The 18099-nt window shown below is 48.2% G+C and overlaps 2 protein-coding genes across 6 annotated transcripts in view; one reads left to right on the top strand and one right to left on the bottom strand.

Annotated features, from left to right (window-relative positions):
* Positions 1 to 5495, bottom strand: part of Atraid (all-trans retinoic acid induced differentiation factor) — a 5994-nt gene extending 499 nt beyond the window's left edge. The window contains exons 1-6 of one of the 2 annotated variants that reach the window (NM_027855.4): positions 5379 to 5495; positions 4555 to 4673; positions 1867 to 1938; positions 1602 to 1673; positions 1251 to 1372; positions 77 to 174 (exon numbers count right to left, since the gene is read on the bottom strand). In NM_027855.4, coding sequence (NP_082131.2) covers positions 77 to 174; positions 1251 to 1372; positions 1602 to 1673; positions 1867 to 1938; positions 4555 to 4673; positions 5379 to 5462 — 567 coding nt within the window. In that variant the 5' untranslated portion in view covers positions 5463 to 5495. The remainder of the gene's footprint in view (positions 1 to 76; positions 175 to 1250; positions 1373 to 1601; positions 1674 to 1866; positions 1939 to 4554; positions 4674 to 5378) is intronic. The other variant, NM_212470.3, reaches the window with a different exon arrangement.
* On the top strand, positions 5211 to 18099 carry Slc5a6 (solute carrier family 5 (sodium-dependent vitamin transporter), member 6). 4 transcript variants are annotated; one of them, NM_001177622.1, is made up of 18 exons: positions 5211 to 5383; positions 6336 to 6505; positions 9544 to 9622; positions 10676 to 11185; positions 11491 to 11556; positions 11946 to 11997; positions 12524 to 12591; positions 12837 to 12991; positions 13337 to 13477; positions 13644 to 13773; positions 14293 to 14381; positions 14719 to 14831; positions 15126 to 15193; positions 16035 to 16121; positions 16243 to 16421; positions 16623 to 16726; positions 16917 to 17032; positions 17182 to 18099. In NM_001177622.1, the coding sequence occupies exons 4-18, from the start codon at positions 10796 to 10798 to the stop codon at positions 17326 to 17328; spliced, it is 1905 nt and encodes a 634-aa protein (NP_001171093.1). In that variant the 5' UTR covers positions 5211 to 5383; positions 6336 to 6505; positions 9544 to 9622; positions 10676 to 10795; the 3' UTR covers positions 17329 to 18099. The 4 variants fall into 4 exon arrangements, with proteins under 4 accessions (NP_001171093.1, NP_001171092.1, NP_001346951.1 ...); NM_001177621.1 differs by lacking the exon at positions 5211 to 5383 and adding an exon at positions 5573 to 5963; NM_001360022.1 differs by lacking the exon at positions 5211 to 5383 and adding an exon at positions 6056 to 6169.

The raw sequence follows: 18099 nt of genomic DNA, 5'->3' as shown, positions 1-18099 counted from the left end.
TTCCTTGTCTTGTGTCTCTTTCTGAGAAGTTCTTGCCTAATGCATCCCTTTATTTCTAAAAGGTCCAGTTCCTCACCTGCCTCATACACTTGTATCCATGGAAACCATCAGCACAAACGCACTGCAAAAGACCAGGACCGTCAGATGCACAAGATCCGTTCTCAGGACACATTTCTGGGAGCCAGAGAAAAACAGTCACTGAAGTCTAAGGCCAATTACCCTGAAGAGCCAAGCTCCTCTTTCTTCTTCTTCTTCTTCTTCTTCTTCTTCTTTTTTTTTTTTTTTTTTTTTTTTTTTTTTTTTTTTTTGGTTTTTTGAGACAGGGTTTCTCTGTGTAGCCCTGGCTGTCCTGGAACTCACTTTGTAGACCAGGCTGGCCTCGAACTCAGAAATCCACCTGCCTCTGCCTCCCAAGTGCATGTGCCATCACGCCGGGCTTCAGAGCCAAGCTCTTCTGATCTCAGAAGCAAAGCAGGGCCTGATTGGTACTTGCATGGGAGGAGATCACTGGATCTCATTAGGCATTTTTTCAAATCTGCTTAGATTCTTAATTATTTGTACATCAAAAGTAGAGGGAAAAGCCAGGCATGGTGGTAAACACCTAAATCACAGCGTTTGGGAAGCAGGGCAGGCGCGGATCTCTGTGAGTTCTGGTGTACACAGCAAGTTCTAGATCAGCTAGGAATCCTTACAGAAACTTATCTCAGAAAGTCAAAACAAAAAGAAACACTAGAAGAAAAGCTCATCAGGAGGTAGTGCAAGCCTTTGATCCCAGCACTGGGAGAAAAAGGCATGCATATCTTTGTGAGTTTAAGGCCAACTCAGATTGCAGAGTGAGTTCCTGGACAGCCAGAGCTGTTACACAGAGAAAGTTTGTATCAAAACAACAACAAAAGCCAGGGTGTGGTGGCGCACACCTTTAATCCCAGCTCTCTAATCCCAGCACTCAGGAGGCAGAGGCAGGCGGATTTCTGAGTTCGAGGCCAGCCTGGTCTACAAAGTGAGTGCCAGGACAGCCAGGGCTACACAGAGAAACCCTGTCTCAAAAAACCAAAAAAAAAAAAAAAAAAGAAAAAGAAAAAAGAAATAATAATAATACAGCAACAATAATAATTAAACCTCGTCAGGGGAATAGAGAACACACAGGACAAAAAGGCACTTTAGCATCTTTACTTTTCTAACGTAGAGAATAATTGCTCTTTAGAAAGAAGGAAAGCACTCTCCAGTGAGGCGACCATGCTAAAGCATACCTGGGCTTCCAGTGCTATTGCAAAGGTCCCTTTGCCCTTGGCAAATCTGCTTGTCCTTGAAAGAAGTAACATTGTCCCAGGCATTACTACCTCCAGGACAGGGAACATCTTGTGGTAGTATCCTGAAGACAACACATATGATCATAAATGCACAGCCAAAGAGGTTGGGGTGTAGCTCGGGAGTAGAACAAACATTCAACAACACACAAAGCCATGGGTCCACTCCCTAACACACATGCACATATGAACTTACTCAGTCACGCGCACACGCACACCCCACACAGCAGTAGTGGCTCTCATCCTGCTGAGCACTTAGCACATCAGCACTCTCTCCCTTCCTGTATTACTCACAGAGTCTGCAGCTGAGTAAACCCACGGAAGGTGTTGGCCAAATCATCCTTGAGAGGATTTGCCTGAAGGTCTCTGCAAAGTACACACTGTTAGCGCTCTGTTTGCAGAAGTTTTCTATTAGCCTTTATATGTGCTGTCCTGGGCCAGTAACCCACTCCTTATCCTCAGTTGTACAAGGTTAGATGCTAATATTAACCTACCTTCTCAAGAGTTATTTCCCATCACCATATTTATCTTTTGGGCAGGAAAATATATAACCACTTACATGATAATAGCAGTATAAGCCTGTAAAAAGTTTGGACCAGGATCCTTCAGGGAACAGTTCTGAAGATCTAGCCTGAAGAAACAAAGAAATCAGTGTCAACTCTGCCTCTTTTTCATCCCCTACTTAAGCTAATATTGATGGAATATCTATGTTCAGAACTGTAAGGTTAAGGCTATGGTAGCAGACATTGTAATCATGTAGTAGCCAATCTAGTTAGCCCTGGCTACATGTAGACATCTTAATTTACCTAAAATTCAAGTTCACTCTCAAAAGCAACACTTCAAACACATAAAACCTTGGATCCTGTGCTGATTAGTACAGATATGTAGCATTTCAGTCAGCAACTGGAATTTCTATTGGGTCACACAGTTTCTTGTTTTTAATATTTATTTATTTTATTTATATGAGTGCACTGTCACTGTCTTCAGACACACCAGAAGAGGGCAACAGATCCCACCAAAGATGGTTGTGAGCTACCATGTGGTTGCTGGGAATTGAACTCAGGACCTCTGGAAGAGGACTCAGTGCTCTTAACTGCTGAGCCATCTCTCCAGCTCTAATCAGTAGAGCCATGCATTGTGCAAATACTGGAAGAAGCCTTGTGGGTTTTTTTCCCTCCAGGATTAGTAGGTTTTACTGAAATTCTTACACTCAGAAGTTACTGTTGTCAGGGCCTTGTGCATTTCAGGCAAGTCCTAGCACCAAGCCACAGACAGAGATTTTGTTTTGTTTTGTTTTGTTTTGTTGAGACAAGGTTTCTCTGTGTAGCCTTGGCTGTCTTGGAACTCACTTTTTAGACAAGTCTAGGCTCAAATTCAGAGATCTGTCTCCCACTGCCCCTGAGTGCTTTAATCCCAGCACTTGGGAGGCAGAGGCAGGCGGATTTCTGAGTTCAAGGCCAGCCTGGTCTACAAAGTGAGTTCCAGGACAGCCAGGGCTACACAGAGAAACCCTGTCTCGAAAAAACCAAAAAGAGAGAGAGAGAGAGAGTGAGTCAGTCTCAACCGAGTGACAATCCTCCTGCCTCAGCTTCTCAAATGCTGGATTAGAGAGAATGATCAGCATCCCCACAGAGATCATTTTCTTTTGAGACAAGGTTTCAATGTAACCCAAGCTAGCCTCAAATTCACTAAGTAGCTGAGGGTTACCTTGATATTCCTCCCAAGTACTGAAGTTACAACTGCACACAGAGGTGTTAAATGAAAGGAAAAAAAGGCAAATCACTTAAGTTTTCCCAAGTAGATTTTCTTTCTTCTTTTTCTTTTTTTCTTTCTTTTTTTTGGGGGGGGGGGGTGGGTGGGTTCAAGTGCTGGGATTAAAGGAGTGTGCCACCACGCCTGGCCCAAGTAGATTTTATGTTACAGGTAACTGTAAATGCCTGTACATTAAGGATTTCAAGCCTCCAAGCCTTGTGGTGGTGCACACCTTTAATTCTGGCACTTGAGAGGCAGAGGCAGGCAGATCTCTGAGTTTGAGACCAGCCTAGTTTATAGAAGGAGCTCCAGGACAGAAAAATTCTATGTTGAAAAACCAACCAAGGGGGCTAGAAAGATGGCTCAGAGGTTAAAAGTTCTTAAGTTGCTCTTCCAAAGGTCCTGAGTTCAATTTCCAGCAACCACATGGTAACTCACAGCCATCAATAATGAGATCTGGTGCCCTCTTCTGGCACACTATACACAATAAATAAATAAATAAATAAATAAAAATTTAAAAAAGAAAAGACAAACCAACCAAATAAAAAGGACTTCAACAAATTATTTTTCCATTTACTGTGTGCCTACAAACTACAAAAATCATAACATAAAATATATATGTTTTTGCAAGCCTGTAATCCCAGCTACTCAGGAAGCTGAGGCAGGAGGATCACAAGTTCATGGTTAGTGTGGGCAATTAGTGAGATCATGTGTCAAAATACTGAAAAGAGCCAGATGTGATGGCTCACCCCTGTAATCCCAGTACTTGGGAAGCTGTAACAGCAATGATATGAGTTTGAGACCAAAACCTGTGCTACATAGTACCAGGATAGGCAGGGCTATATAGCAAGACTCTGTCTCAAAGAAAACAAAAGGAAAAGCAAATCCAAAAAAGGTAGCTTGCATAAAGTCCTAGGTTCATTTCCTAGTACCCAGAACAACAATAAGAAGAAGAAGGAAAAAAAAAAATTAAAGGCTGGAAAGATGGCTTAGCAGTTAAGAGCCAGTATTGCTCCTACAGAAGACCTGAGTCTAGTTCCCAGTACCCACACTGTATCTCACAACTGCCTATCATTCCAGCTCCAGGAGGATCCAAGGCCTCTGAAATTTTCCAGCACCTGCACTCAAGTGCCTGTACCCAGACAGTCAGACAGACAGACAGACACAATTAAAAACAAAAAAATAAAATGAAGAAAAATTTAAATGTATTTTAGTAAAAATAATACAAAGACTTAATAATAAAACTATTTTAAATGAAGCCACAAAAGCCTATAAAATGGCAAAAACTATGATTTGTCATTCAGGGAAAAAAAAATCAAAAGATCATTTACTTATCGAAAAATCATCAAATTCAAATGTTTAGAATCGAGCATTAAATGTCTCCACTTAGGTACTAATATTTATCCCCAGAGCCTGCTAGGCAAGTCTGTAGACTCCAGTCTGGGAACTCTAAAAAGTTCAAAAGAATATTCAAGGATGTCTTCTCCTCCCTCACCCCAAGATGGTGCCCTTCTGATTCAGGCAGCATCGGGCCTGCATTAGCTTCGATGTATCCTCACAGTAAGCAGCCACTCTGGACAAATTGTGCATACCTCCCGGACACAGGGTGCATATCTGCAGAAGAGAAAGAAACCTGATTAAGACTCCAGAAAGAAAAAAAAAAAAAAGAACAAGTCAGTAGCCTTTCCAGAATTCCCATAATGCAAAGCGGAAAAGTGCCTTTTGTAAACAGAACCCATTTTTTTCCCTTAAAACCCCCGCACCAAATCAGCGCACTGTACGAGAGAAGATCCTCGTGTTTGTGCATTATTACTTGACTATACTGTGTCCTCTCCAGAGACTTCTCCACCTGACAGGCATGGTTTGGCAAGTGTTAAAGGGCTGCAGGTACACAGCGTACTCAAGCATCACTATATATTTAGATAGATAGATAGATAGATAGATAGATAGATAGATAGATAGATAGATAGATAGATAGATAGATAGATAGTCGTGCCATTGCACCACGCACAGCATTCGTGCAAGGAGAGCTGGCAGAAGAACCCTGGGACTCGTCTGGGAAGCACTATTTAAAATTATTCAAAAGCAAGGAGATCAAATTTCAAAGGACTCTGAATGTGGGCAGGGCGAAGGTGCTAGTGGCCTGCACTACGTGAGTACTGGACAACACCATCCCCGCAGGCACAGGGCCCGGGGAAGCTTCAGGGACAAAAATCTGAGCTTCCGACTGGCCAAAGGGACAGACACCGGCGGGCGAGCTGGATTCCGGGCTGACGGCCAGCAACCTTCTTCAGCCAGATCTCAAACTTTCTTCTGTACCTCAGGTAGAGCCAGGGCCCTCTCCACGCCCAGAACCAGGAGCAGGGCGGCCGCCCGAGAGCCGCCTGACTCCCGAGACGCCATTTCCCACTGCTTTCCACCGTCTTGACAGCTCGCGAGAACCGAGCGCGAGGCTCCGCCCCCAGCGTGTCACGCGCCAGCCTTGAGGCGAGGCTTAGCTTCCAAATCCTGTCACTCTGGGGCGTGGCCTGGTCCGCCCGGGGCACGAGCCGTGGAGCCCGAGGCGTAATTTGCCCGCAGGTTCGGGCTGCTCGCGGAATTCTGAGCTCCTGTCCTGCGCTTGCTCGCGGTGGACAGACCCACCATCTCTCCATTCTTCCTGGAGCGCAGGCCTGTCCAGTTAGCGCTTAGTTGCCTTGAGCTACTGCATGACCCTCAGCCCGGTGCGGACGCCCGGGCAGCTCCATCCGCCCTTAGTAAACATGGCGGCGCTGGGACCCGGGAGGGCGGGGGTAGGGGGCGGGGTCCTGCTGTCCCGCTGTCACCAAGTCAGGAGGTGCGAGCCGAGCCGAGCCGGGCCGGGCTGGCCTGCGGGCCAGCTGCCCTCATGTGGAGATCTCAAAGGTGGGCAGGGCGGGTGTAGGATGGGCCGGGCGAGGCGGGGATTGGGCAGGGCCGGAGAGACTGAGTTCAGTCGCCTGGAGGCGGGACTGGAAGGGGCGGGGCGGGGTGAGCCTCTCGGTGTGGGCTTTGGGGAAGGTCTTAAATACTAGTGCAAAGTCGTGGGTTCGCCACGTGCGGAGAGAAGGGGAAAGCTGAGCCGAGAGAGGGTAAGGGTGATGGAGGAGTGAAGATCGGAGGGCGAAGGGCAAACGCTGGCAAGAGAACACGAGCCTGGGAACCCTTCACCTTAATGTTGCGTAGTGTTCTGCAGCCCGGGCAAGGACGCGAAGCGGGAAAGACGCTTCCTTAACTCATGTTCTTTGCCTTGCCAAGGGGGAAAAACCAATGCTGGTTTCGGAAAGAACGTAGGAACTTTGGTAGCCCTGGCCGAACCACCGACGCAAGGCAAGCAGAACAGCAGCAGGTCTGACTGGAAGGGCGCTGGGAGAGACCCATCACACCTAAGGGGACAGCTATTGCTCTGGGTGACGACTCCTCAAAAGGTAACTAGAGACAATTAGAGCTCATCTCAATTAGCCTGCCAATGCTTCCATTCCACAGGCTCCAGGTATCTGCCTGGAAATCCTGAATTTGCATTTATCAATACATTTAGCTGGTGGGATATCTTGTTTTAATGAGAAAGGCCATTCAGATCTTGAGGAATATTAAGCCCTAGATATTGGTGACAGTTGGCCCTGCAGGTGTTCCCTTATATTTCAAAGGGGGAAGAGGGTGAGGACTTAGCTCTGGCATTCCTAGTTAAGTCTTGTCCCCAGTACTGAAAGAAATGAACCCACAAACCTCAATACCTTTCATTGCAGATAAGTCCCATGCAATGTGAGACCTTTTTAAAAGACATGTCCACTGTTGTGAATCAGTGGAGTTTGTAGAAAGCCACTGTTCTTTTCCTAGAATTGGATCGTATGAAAGTTGTGTTACTGCTGGCTTGGCGTTTTCCTGTCTGCTTACCTCTTCTTCCTCTATCCCAGAGGCTTCGTGGTTTCTCAACGCAGATAATTAATCAGGAAACTCTAGAAGCAGAGGAACCAAATCGGTACTACCCGACCACTTGGTGTTTTATTTTGAGACCGTGTAGCTTTGGTTGGCCTGGAACTCATAGAGATCCACCTGTCTGCCCCCTGTGTGCTAGGATTGGTCTAGAAGGGTTTTTTCTTTATTTTTTGTTTTGTTTTTGTTTTTGAGACAGGGTTTCTCCGTGTAGCCCTGGCTGTCCTGGAACTCACTCTGTAGACCAGGCTGGCCTCGAACTCAGAAATTCGCCTTCCTCTGCCTCCCAAGTGCTGGGATTAAAGGCGTGTGCCACCATGCCCGGCTTGTTTTGTTTTTTCAAGACCGTATTTCTACAGATATGGCTGTCCTGGTATTCACTTTGTAGACAAGGTAGGCCTTGAACTCTAGAGATTCCTCTCCGTCCGCCTCCAGAAGGATTAAAGGTGTGTGTCACCCTCCTTGTCTATCCTCCTCATCTTCCCATAGCAGTGACAGCTTGCCAAAGAGAAAGAAAACTCAAGGTGTTGCAAAATATCAAGGCCTGGGGCCCCTTTAGGTAAACCAGAGCCCCTTAGAATCCTTGACCCAGAGACGGTAGAACATGTGGCCCAAGTTCAGACTTTTTCTTTGTCCTGTGAGGCTTATAGTTCAGGATTAGTCTGTGGGAACCGCACCCTGCCAACTAGGCAATATGTGCCCAACTGTTTGAATACAGTTCAGAAGATGCTCTGTTTCCTTGGAGGGCAGGGTATATTAATCTGTCACTAGAATAGTTGAAATCTATACTGTTCCATGAATGACTGACTACAGTTAGCACTCTGTTCCTTTCTTAGTCTTGGGACTAGTGAGATTGGAGCACTGGTGAATACCTGTGAAAAATTCTTTTTTATTGTGTGTCTGTATGTGTGTGTGTGTGTGTGTGTGTGTGTGTGTGTGTGTGAGTGAGTGCTGGTGTGAGGAGGCCAGTAGTGAGGGAGCCACAAGTCGATGGTTTCAAGCTGACTGTAGGTTTTTGGAACCAAACATGTCCTCCCCAAAGCAGCCACAACTCTTTCTTTGAACCCCTGAGCCATCTCTTCAGCCCTTGTAATAGATATTCTTCCTATGTGTGGTGGTGTGAACCTAGAGTTTAAGGCTAGCATAGTCTACATTATGAGTTCTGGGCCAGTCAAGAATACATGGTAAGATCCTGCTTCAAAAAAACAAAACAGCAAGACTCAAGACTCTTTACAGGTTCTGTAGAGAGGCTCTGAGAGACAGATTTCAGGTGAAATATCCTGTACTCTTCTTTCTCTTTTTTTTTTTTTTTTTTTTTTTTTTTTTGGGTTTTCGAGACAAGGTTTCTCTGTATAGCCCTGGCTGTCCTGTAACTCACTCTGTAGACCAGGCTAGCCTCAGAAATCTGCCTGCCTCTGCCTCCTGAGTGCTGGGATTAAAGGCGTGTGCCACCACGCCCGGCTAATACCCTGTACTCTTACACAGTAGGTTGGAATGAAAGATTTTGCAAGCAACCAACACACAAACCAAAGGAAGCTGTATATGTTTATAGATCTTAGAGGGGTAGATGTTTGGGTTTGGAAAGGTAGGGTCTCAAAATGTAGTGATCCATAATAGATAAGATATAGAGGTATAGTCTATTTAGGAAGATTGTTTGGTGCATAAGCTAGAAATTCAGTGCCTGGGGGCAGGTACTAGATAGGATCTAGGGTGTGGCTGTTATCTCTGAAGGGGAAAATTTGTGAACAAGTGACAGTAAGGCACTTTACTTACTGCTGGCTCACATGGAAGGTATTCAGAGAATATTAACTGTCATCATGTTAGGCTATCTAAATGCTGCAATTCTCTCCTGTCCCCTTCTAGCCAATCAGTACTTCTAGGGGATGCTTCTTGAGGCAAGACCATACGCTTAGGAGTGTAGAATGGATGAGGAGTCCCCAGGCCTGGGTTTCCATGTTGCCTTTGAAGGTTCCTTGAGAAGCTGAGAAGATAGTTTAGTAGGTCAAGGGCTTGTGAAGACCAAGGCGTGGAGTTGCCAGCAGATCTCTGTAAGCTTGGGAAGCACTGCCCTGAAAAATGACTAAGGAAGATGTCTGATGGCATCCTATAGCTCACACACACACACACACACACACACACACACACGCACAGAAAGTGATAACTTGAGTGAGCTGGGCCTTTAATGCTTCTATATGAAATGAGAAGGCTATAAGTGATTTAAGAATTGTGGCATATTCTTAGAGTTACAGTTTTTCTGTGTGTGTAGTGTTAGAAAAGTAACTTTCAGTCTTCTCTAGGCAACTAACTCCTTTCTAACTCTGTCTAGCACACAGGGTGCTAAGAGCGGTTTAGGCTGAAAGCCTAATCCAGCTAGGAATGCTGTCAAGTGTGTTGTCCATTCTGGAACTTGTGGAATTGAGTTGGGGGACATAGGGTGATACGGGCCATTTGGGGCCCAGCGCTTGGTTCCGTGATGAGCCCAGAACAGACAGCATCCGTGCTTTCCTCTGACTCCCTCTTGATCTCTCCGCAGCTACTCACAGAATCAGTCGGTGCCTCTACCTGTGTCCTGCCCAGGCAGCTCTGCCGCAGAACAGGGATTGCTTCTCCAGGTATGTGTGTCTGATCCCAGCAGGATGGGACAGCTCACTCTCTGTTGCTGGTCACCTTGCCACTTTCTCTGACTGTCACTTTTCCAAAGTCCTAACTTTGAATCTTTTGGCTGCTTCACAGCTCCATCACCTTGTCTGTTGCTATTTTTAAAAGTTGTTTATTTGTGTCTATGGGTGTTTTTTCTGCATGTATATCTGTGCATCGCATGTGTGCCTGATGCCACAGAGGCTATAAGAGGGCATCAGATCCCCTAGAATTGGAGTTACCCATGATTGTGAGCTGCCATGTGGGACTAGAACCTGGGTCCTCTACAAGAGCAAGTACTCTTAAGCACTGAATTTCTCTCCAGCCCCTGTCTGTCTCACTTTTGAATCCTACCACACTGACCAGATCAGTTCTTGACTGTTGTGTCTAGCAGGAGCTGAGGTAGTGGTAGGGTTTCTCTGGTGATATTGGGGATATTCCGAGTGTACAGCGGGGCATTGGTGGCACATGCCTTTAACCCCAAAAGATAGAGAAGGGCACAGAATGATTGGCCTGCTGGTGTTCCGAATGTGACTTGAGACGGTTAGGGAGGTGAGCTCACTGGTCAGTGCTGACAGGATGACACCTCAGGGAGGTGGAACTAAGGCCAGGAAGGATGAGGAAACCTGCCTCCATTAATCTCCATGTCTTCCCTGCTGGGCTACGGCGCCAGGCTGGGCTCTGCTGGCTCAGTACATTGTAGTGGCTGGCTCTGTGCCTGCAAATGGAAGCAGGGGGTTATATGAAGAAAATTAGGCTAGAGTTCATTTTTATTTTACTGCTTGGGTGGAGACCCCAAAAAGGTCTAAAATTTCATGACTGCACACCCAAAGGTCCTGGCCAAGTTGCTGTCTGCTATCTGCCTCAACCCTGCTGCTCCCTCCCTGACATCTCAACTAACTTCACATCATCTAGGCCTTCACCACTGTGGTGGCTGGATGGTCTGAGTTTGGCCATGCATGTCCAAAGCCTGTGGGTGGGCAGCCATGAGGGCAGGGTATCCTTGACTGAGAGATAAATTCTTACAGCTGCCCCTGGACCATGTCACTGGGTAGAAGAGGAACGCTGTGAGACTGAACGAGGAACCATCTCGTGACAGCTCAGAGCCCAGGAGTACCAAGTCACTGCAAAGCATCAGCACCGTGAGGATGAGTGTGGCGAGCACTGCAGCTCCCTTCCATACAACCTCAGGCTCCAGCGGGGCTATTTCTACCTTTTCTGTTGTGGACTATGTGGTATTTGGCCTGTTGCTGGTCCTCTCCCTTGTCATTGGGCTCTATCATGCTTGTCGTGGCTGGGGCCACCATACCGTTGGTGAACTGCTGATGGCAGACCGCAAAATGGGCTGTCTTCCTGTGGCACTGTCCTTGCTGGCCACCTTCCAGTCAGCCGTGGCCATCCTGGGAGCACCAGCTGAGATCTTCCGATTTGGAACCCAGTATTGGTTCCTGGGGTGCTCCTACTTCCTGGGGCTCCTGATCCCTGCTCACATCTTCATCCCTGTCTTCTACCGTCTGCATCTGACCAGCGCCTATGAGGTGAGCAGAACAGGATGACTTCCCAGTACAGGGATGGAGAAAGGGATAAGGTACACAAGGGAGGGCTGTCACCCTGGACCTTTCTTATTCACCTAAAGAATAATTGAGTCTCTCAGTATTTCCCAAGAGGAGTTATGCTGGGGGAGGAGCAGGGGAGCACCATGCCTAGAGGGTCCAGAGTATATGTTTTGTATATCCATTCCCTTGTGTTAGTAGGCCTCTTGAGGAAAGAGGTTATGTATTGTGAGGGCTAGAATCCAGAAATACCGTGCCTTAAAAGATAAATTCTTTGTACTTCTTTCTAGTACCTAGAGCTCCGCTTCAATAAAGCAGTTCGGATCTGTGGGACTGTGACCTTCATCTTTCAGATGGTAAGTAGAATGTTGTGGAAACTGAGCCTAGGGCAGAGGGGGAGCTGAACTCAGGCCTTCAGAAGCAGGTGGAGGTCTCCCTGCTCTCAAACTGACAGGGTTAAAGTTTTCTATGAGTGACAATGTGGGGGTTGGGGATTTAGCTCAGTGGTAGAGCGCTTGCCTAGCAAATGCAAGGCCCTGGGTTCGGTCCTCAGCTCTGAGAGGAGGAAAAAAAATATATATATATGAGCAAGTCCCTGATGGCATCCTATCCACTGTAGGTATGACTGTGTAAGGCTGTGTTTTGGGAAACGTGAGGGAAATGAGCCCAGGCGAAGGAGGCCTTGGGGATGCTGTCTTTCCACCTGCATCTCTTCTCTCCCTGACATCCTTTCCCCATCCTATAGGTGATATACATGGGAGTTGCTCTCTATGCACCATCCTTGGCCCTCAATGCAGGTAAGGATTCCTTGTCCCCAACTTCCATCCTTGGCAGACTGGGAAGATGCCTTTTGGAAGGGCAGACAGGGTAGAGAGCAGCAATCTGACCTTGAGAAAGTTGACCCATTTGCTGGGCTCTTGGCTCAGTCTCTAGCAGAGGGAGAGGTAGACTTGGGTCACCTCCATCAAAAGCTGATCAGACATTGCCATGCCACACCTGAGCTGGTTCTCAGTATTTCAGTGGCGCTCTGAGAATGCTTTTCCTTCCACTGAGGAATGATTTATTTCATCTTTAATGAATAATTGCTTCTTTTATAGGTGAGTGTTTGTTTGTTTTTGAGACAAGGTCTCTATGTAGCCCTAGCGGTCCTGGCACCCTGCTATATAGACCAGGCTAGACTCACAGAGAGCCACATGTCTCTGTCTCGCTGAATGCTGGGATTAGAGATGTGTAGCACCACAGCTGCCTGTCTCCAGTAGCTTCCCTTACCAGGTCTTCTCTGGAAGAGCTTGCAGAGATAGGAGTGTGACTTTCTGTTTACAGTGACTGGATTTGATTTATGGCTGTCAGTGCTGGCCCTAGGAATTGTCTGCAACATCTACACTGCACTGGTAATTTCAGTAATTCCTGGGGTAATGGCAGGAAGATGGGAGAAGGAAGAGAAGGGACAGGCTAGACAGATAGGAGATGGGATGGAATTCCAGGGAGGGCAGGGTGGGGGTGGAGTGTGCGCCATGAAAGTAGACGAGATTCTCGCTCCACTGTTTCAGGGATGGTTCAGGGGCTTTCGGGGTAGTGTAATGTCCACCCTTCTGGTTGAGTTGACATTTGTAACAGATGTGCTTTTTCCCTGCAGGGTGGGCTGAAGGCTGTCATCTGGACAGATGTGTTCCAAACACTGGTCATGTTCCTCGGGCAGCTGGTAGTGATCATTGTAGGAGCAGCCAGAGTGGGTGGCTTGGGCCATGTATGGAATGTGACTTCCCAGCATGGCCTCATCTCTGGGATTAAGTAAGTATGTGCTTCCCCTTTCTGGTGTCTGTGGCACCGAGGGTCTGTAGAGCCTGGGCTCAGGCCTTTTTTAGTAAGTAGAGAGAAACCTGGTAATACCAAATAGGGAGAAAGGTGATGGGTGGGTGCCTGGCTGGTGTTTATAGAAAGCCTGGGCATTGCCTGGATGCATACCTGAGATGAGGGAGGGTTGGGAAAATGGAATCTTCTCTCCAACTTCCTGAGCCATCTCGAGTCTCCTGGCTCCTTGCCTTGTGTCATTCTCTGTTCTATCATTCACTGATCTCTCTTACTAGAAAGATAGGCATCTTGGCTGAGACAGTGACCAGGTAGTATTTGTTGCAGCCTGGATCCTGACCCCTTTGTGCGTCATACTTTCTGGACTTTGGCCTTTGGAGGTGTCTTCATGATGCTCTCCTTGTATGGAGTGAATCAGGCTCAGGTGCAGCGCTACCTCAGTTCCCACTCGGAGAGAGCTGCTGTGCTGTGAGTGCAGGGACTGGAGCAAGGGATGGGAAGGGGCTCCCTAAAGGCAGTGGGGTGGGGACGGGGTTCAGGCTTCTCACCCCCTTACTGGGGACTTTCCGGAGGCTCAGGGGGTCGTGTAAGAGTACTAATGGTATCTCTTTATTTTGACACTGGTCTTTTGCAGCTCCTGCTATGCAGTGTTCCCTTGCCAGCAAGTGGCCCTCTGCATGAGCTGCCTCATTGGTCTGGTCATGTTTGCCTATTATAACATGTATAGCATGAGCCCCGAGCTGAAGCAAGCAGCCCCTGACCAGGTGAGAAGGCCTCTCTTGCTCCTTCCTGTGCTCTTGAGAAGCCAGTCTGGGTCACTAAGCAAAGTATCTCTGTGTGGTTGAATTAGAAATATAGATGAAGAATTCTTTGCTCTCCTGTGGTCTCTGCTGTCTACCATGTCAGATGATATCTAGTCAGTGCTCACCTTATTTGCTGGGTGTGGACCAAGTGACACCAACCCCCACTGTGTACCTTGTGCTCTTTTGGAAACTGTTGCATGTCTGTTCTCATCTCAGCTTCCCAACAGCCTCACTTTCCAGGAGACAGGCGTGGCGAGGTAGGCAGCGTGCTGAGGCCTCTCTGCTCATCAGAGGTAGTGCTGGATGGGCTGTGTAGTTTGCTCTTCAGAGTCCACGTTCTCCCTGCCTGAGGCAGATGCCTTCATGTCTGGCTCCCCTTCCTGATGCACCAGGCTCTGGATTGGCAAGGGCATGTCTAGGGGCTTCTCCACACAGAAAGCAGGGGTGGCATCTCTGAGTGTGCTCTGCTCTTCTTTGCAGTTAGTCCTCTATTTTGTGATGGACCTCCTGAAAGACATGCCAGGGCTGCCTGGGCTCTTCGTTGCCTGTCTCTTCAGTGGATCTCTCAGGTACTCCTTTCTACAGCTGCTCTAGATTAAATGTGGTCTGCTGCCCAGCTGGGACAGTATGCCCATCTGTGGTCTGCTGCCCCGCTGGGACAGTATGCCCGTCTGTCTTGTATGGCAAGGCAGTTTAGCCTCTCCCAAGACTTACTTTCGTTTGACAATATCAGTCATCTACTTGATCAAATCCATACTTTCATCAGAAAAGGCTTGCCTTCAAACCTCTGGGGTAGTCTGGTAGGGGGAGGATAGTTTCTTACCTTTATGCCACTGAGCCCTCTGTAGAGTCCTGCCTGTTTTGGTTCTCACACGTAGCACAACTCATCTCTTTCCTCCCTTTCAGCACCATATCCTCTGCATTCAATTCACTGGCAACTGTCACGATGGAAGACCTGATCCAGCCCTGGTTCCCACAGTTGACTGAAACTCGGGCCATCATGCTTTCTCGAGGCCTTGGTAGGATTACTGCTAAGTCTTGTTCATTCTGAGATCTGTATACACTGTCATCAGTCTTGTGTAGATCATGTTTGTCCTGGACTCAGCACATGCCTCATGTAGCACACAGCCTTCACCCCATCGTGTATTGCTTGCAGGGGAGAGCAGCACACAGGGTCTGGATCTCTGAGACAGGACCCTGGGCTTGAGGCTGGGTTTGATAGACATGTCTCAGTAGTGGTTTGGTTGGAGGGTAGGTAGTCCTCTCCTTGTCTACTGACATCAGTGTATTTTCTCCCCTCTGTTTCTCCCCAGCCTTTGCCTATGGGCTAGTTTGCCTGGGAATGGCCTATATTTCCTCTCATCTGGGATCAGTGCTCCAGGTAATGACTGGAGAAGAGAAAGAAATTCTCGCCAGGGAGTGGGGGGATTTGTATGAGACAAGACATGAAGACAGCTGTTTTGAGAGGGGTGGAAATTTGCCTTTTGAAAATATTGCATTTAAGCTGGGCATGGTGGTGCACACTTTTTTCGTTTTGTTTTGTTTTTCGAGATAGGGTTTCTCTGTATAGCCCTGGCTGTCCTGAAACTCACTCTGTAGACTAGGCTGGCCTTGAACTTAGAGATCCATTTGTCTCTGCCTCCCAAGTGCTGAGATTAGAGGCATGTGCCAACACCGCCCGGCCGGTGGTGCACACTTTTAAACCCAGCCCTTGGAAGGCAGAGACAAATGGATCTCTAAGTTCAAGGCCAGTCTGGTCTACAGAGCAAGTTCCAGAATGGCCAGGGCAACAACAACAAAAAACTGTCTCAAAAAGCTAAAGAAAGCACTTGCATCTATTAATTTCTTGTGTGTGGATACTTGCATACCAGTGCCCGAGTGGAGGAAAGAACAACTTTGAGAGCTGGGCCTCTCCTTGTACAATGTGGGCCCTGGACATTGAACTCAGGGTCAACCTCAACAGCAACTACCTTTATCCTTTGAGCTAGCTCACCAGCACCATAAATTCTTAGGTAGATGATATTTAACACTCTCAAGTGACCAAAAGCCCCAGTGTCATTTCTAGGATGCTGTTAGCACAGAGAGACCTAGAGCTCAGTGTTAGAGCCCAGAGTGCAGCTTCACAGCCGTTCCTGCCCTGGAAGGAAGTCATAGCTGGGTGACTGGGCTGGAATCTGGAGTCTCTGAGCCTGTGTGTTCCGTTCTTCTTCCATCGACTCCAGGCAGCACTCAGTATCTTTGGCATGGTTGGAGGGCCACTGCTGGGACTCTTCTGCCTTGGACTGTTCTTCCCATGCGCCAACCCTCTTGTGAGTTATCTGCCTCCCTAGATATGCATGTGATAGAGTTGGGCTGCTGGGACTTTCTGGGGACTGGTGTGAAGGTTTGTGGCTGACCTGTAGCAGGAGAGTTGACCGTGTCTCTGGGCAGGGTGCCATTGTAGGCCTGTTGACGGGACTCACCATGGCCTTCTGGATCGGCATTGGGAGCATAGTAAGCAGGATGAGTTCTGCTGTGGCACCCCCTCCCCTTAATGGATCCAGCTCCTTCCTGCCTGCCAATGTAACTGTCGCCGCTGTGACCACCGTGATGCCTTCTACCCTGTCCAAGTGAGGCGGGGCTCACTCTCTTTCTCCTTGGGTAGTAGCTCAGTTTTGAGGGATTTAATGGGGACCTGACTAAGGGGTGGGCTTCTATAGGCTGTAAGCAGGGTTAGGTTGGGTTCTGAGACTTTGTAGGTGGGTGGCTCAAAGTGTCTGAAGAATACCCTGCAAAAAGCCCTGCTCACTGCCCTTAACCTCTTGTCCCAGGCCCACAGGACTGCAGCACTTCTATTCCCTGTCCTATTTATGGTACAGCGCGCACAACTCCACCACAGTCATTGTAGTGGGCCTGATTGTCAGTCTGCTCACTGGTGAGGATATGGGATTGCCACACAGAAAAATGAGGGGCTGAGGGCACTTTGCAGTCTAAGGGAGGTGGGACCCTGCTTTTGGGGACACTGGGTGTCAGTAGCCCCCAGTCTTCCCTGCTGACATCAGAGTGAGCTAGAGGACTGGGACCGTGGTGCAGGGAAGGGTCCTAACAAGCACCTTTACCTTCAGGGGGAATGCGGGGCCGGTCCCTGAACCCCGGCACCATTTACCCTGTGCTGCCAAAGCTCCTAGCACTCCTGCCCCTATCCTGCCAGAAGCGGCTTTGCTGGAGAAGCCACAGCCAGGTGAGACCTGCTGTCTGTCCTCTAGCCGTTGCACTGTTGGTTGTGTCTTCTGTGATCACCCTGGCTCCCTGGGAAGGTCTGAAGTGGACTGTCTCACCTTTGCTCCACCTGCCCTTGCCCACCCTCACCCCTGCTCTTTGTGTTCCCAGGATATCCCTGTGATCCCCAACCTGTTTCCAGAGAAGATGAGGAATGGGGTGCTGCAGGACAGCACAGACAAAGAGAGGATGGCTGAAGATGGCCTCGTCCACCAGCCGTGCAGCCCTACCTACGTTGTCCAGGAGACCTCCCTGTGACCTGGGGCGTGAACTCTGCCCTCGCTGCAGACAGCAGCCGGAGGCTATTTTGTAGTGCAGAGATGACTCACTCACTCCGTGTGTTCTACAGTGCTGAGGTGGATGACCTGGCCTACAGCAAAGGACCTTGAGCTTTAAAGTATCACCTCCATGGAAGCGGGGGCATGCAAGGGCGAGACAGTTTTTCCTCATCCCTTGCCAAGCTTCTCTTAGGATTGGTTTGCAGGGTATAGAATCCCATCACGCGTGGGAAAATAAATGAATACACTAAGAAAAGGGTGGCATTTGATTAAGTGACCAGGGTTCTTTGGAGTGAGTAGGAACAGCATTTCTTACAACCGCCCCAGGACCTGATTTGGCAAGACTGACTAGCTCTCTTTAGCCCTCTGGTGATTCCTTCACTATCATGTCAACCTGGCTTATCATTGTGAGCCCCTGAGGTCTTTCGGGTTCTCTGTAATACTCAAGTCCTCTCTCATTCTTACCTACCTCGACTCTTGAGAGGGAGGCTTTGGTATCCTTGGGTCTCAGCATGGACAGTTATGTATATCTACTTGTATAGAGGGGGACAGTTTTCCACATCGATCCTTGCCCTCTTCAGGCAGTACTTCAGGGCCCTCACCAGGACCCCTTATGTAGTGTGCTATCCTCTAAACTCCTAAGCTAAGTCACCCTGGTGTCATTCTGTCATCTGTGCAACTATTATTTCCTTTGGGAGTTTCCTCTTCATGCATTTTGTTCCTAGGGAATAAAAATAGCTGTTAGACCTGG

This window comes from Mus musculus, chromosome 5, assembly GCF_000001635.26.
Source record: "Mus musculus strain C57BL/6J chromosome 5, GRCm38.p6 C57BL/6J".
Lineage (NCBI taxonomy): Eukaryota > Metazoa > Chordata > Mammalia > Rodentia > Muridae > Mus > Mus musculus.
The sequence above is the reverse complement of the archived record's forward strand: the minus strand, read 5'-3'. Positions and strand labels throughout refer to the sequence as shown.

What these genes read in the sequence shown, in the direction of transcription:
- Slc5a6 (NM_001177622.1), top strand. Translation starts at nt 10,796, where the DNA reads ATGAGTGTGGCGAGCACTGCAGCTCCCTTCCATACAACCTCAGGCTCC. An exon ending in ATCTGACCAGCGCCTATGAG is followed by an intron (nt 11,186 to 11,490) that starts GTGAGCAGAACA and finishes ACTTCTTTCTAG; the next exon opens with TACCTAGAGCTCCGCTTCAA. An exon ending in GCTGGAGAAGCCACAGCCAG is followed by an intron (nt 17,033 to 17,181) that starts GTGAGACCTGCT and finishes TTGTGTTCCCAG; the next exon opens with GATATCCCTGTGATCCCCAA.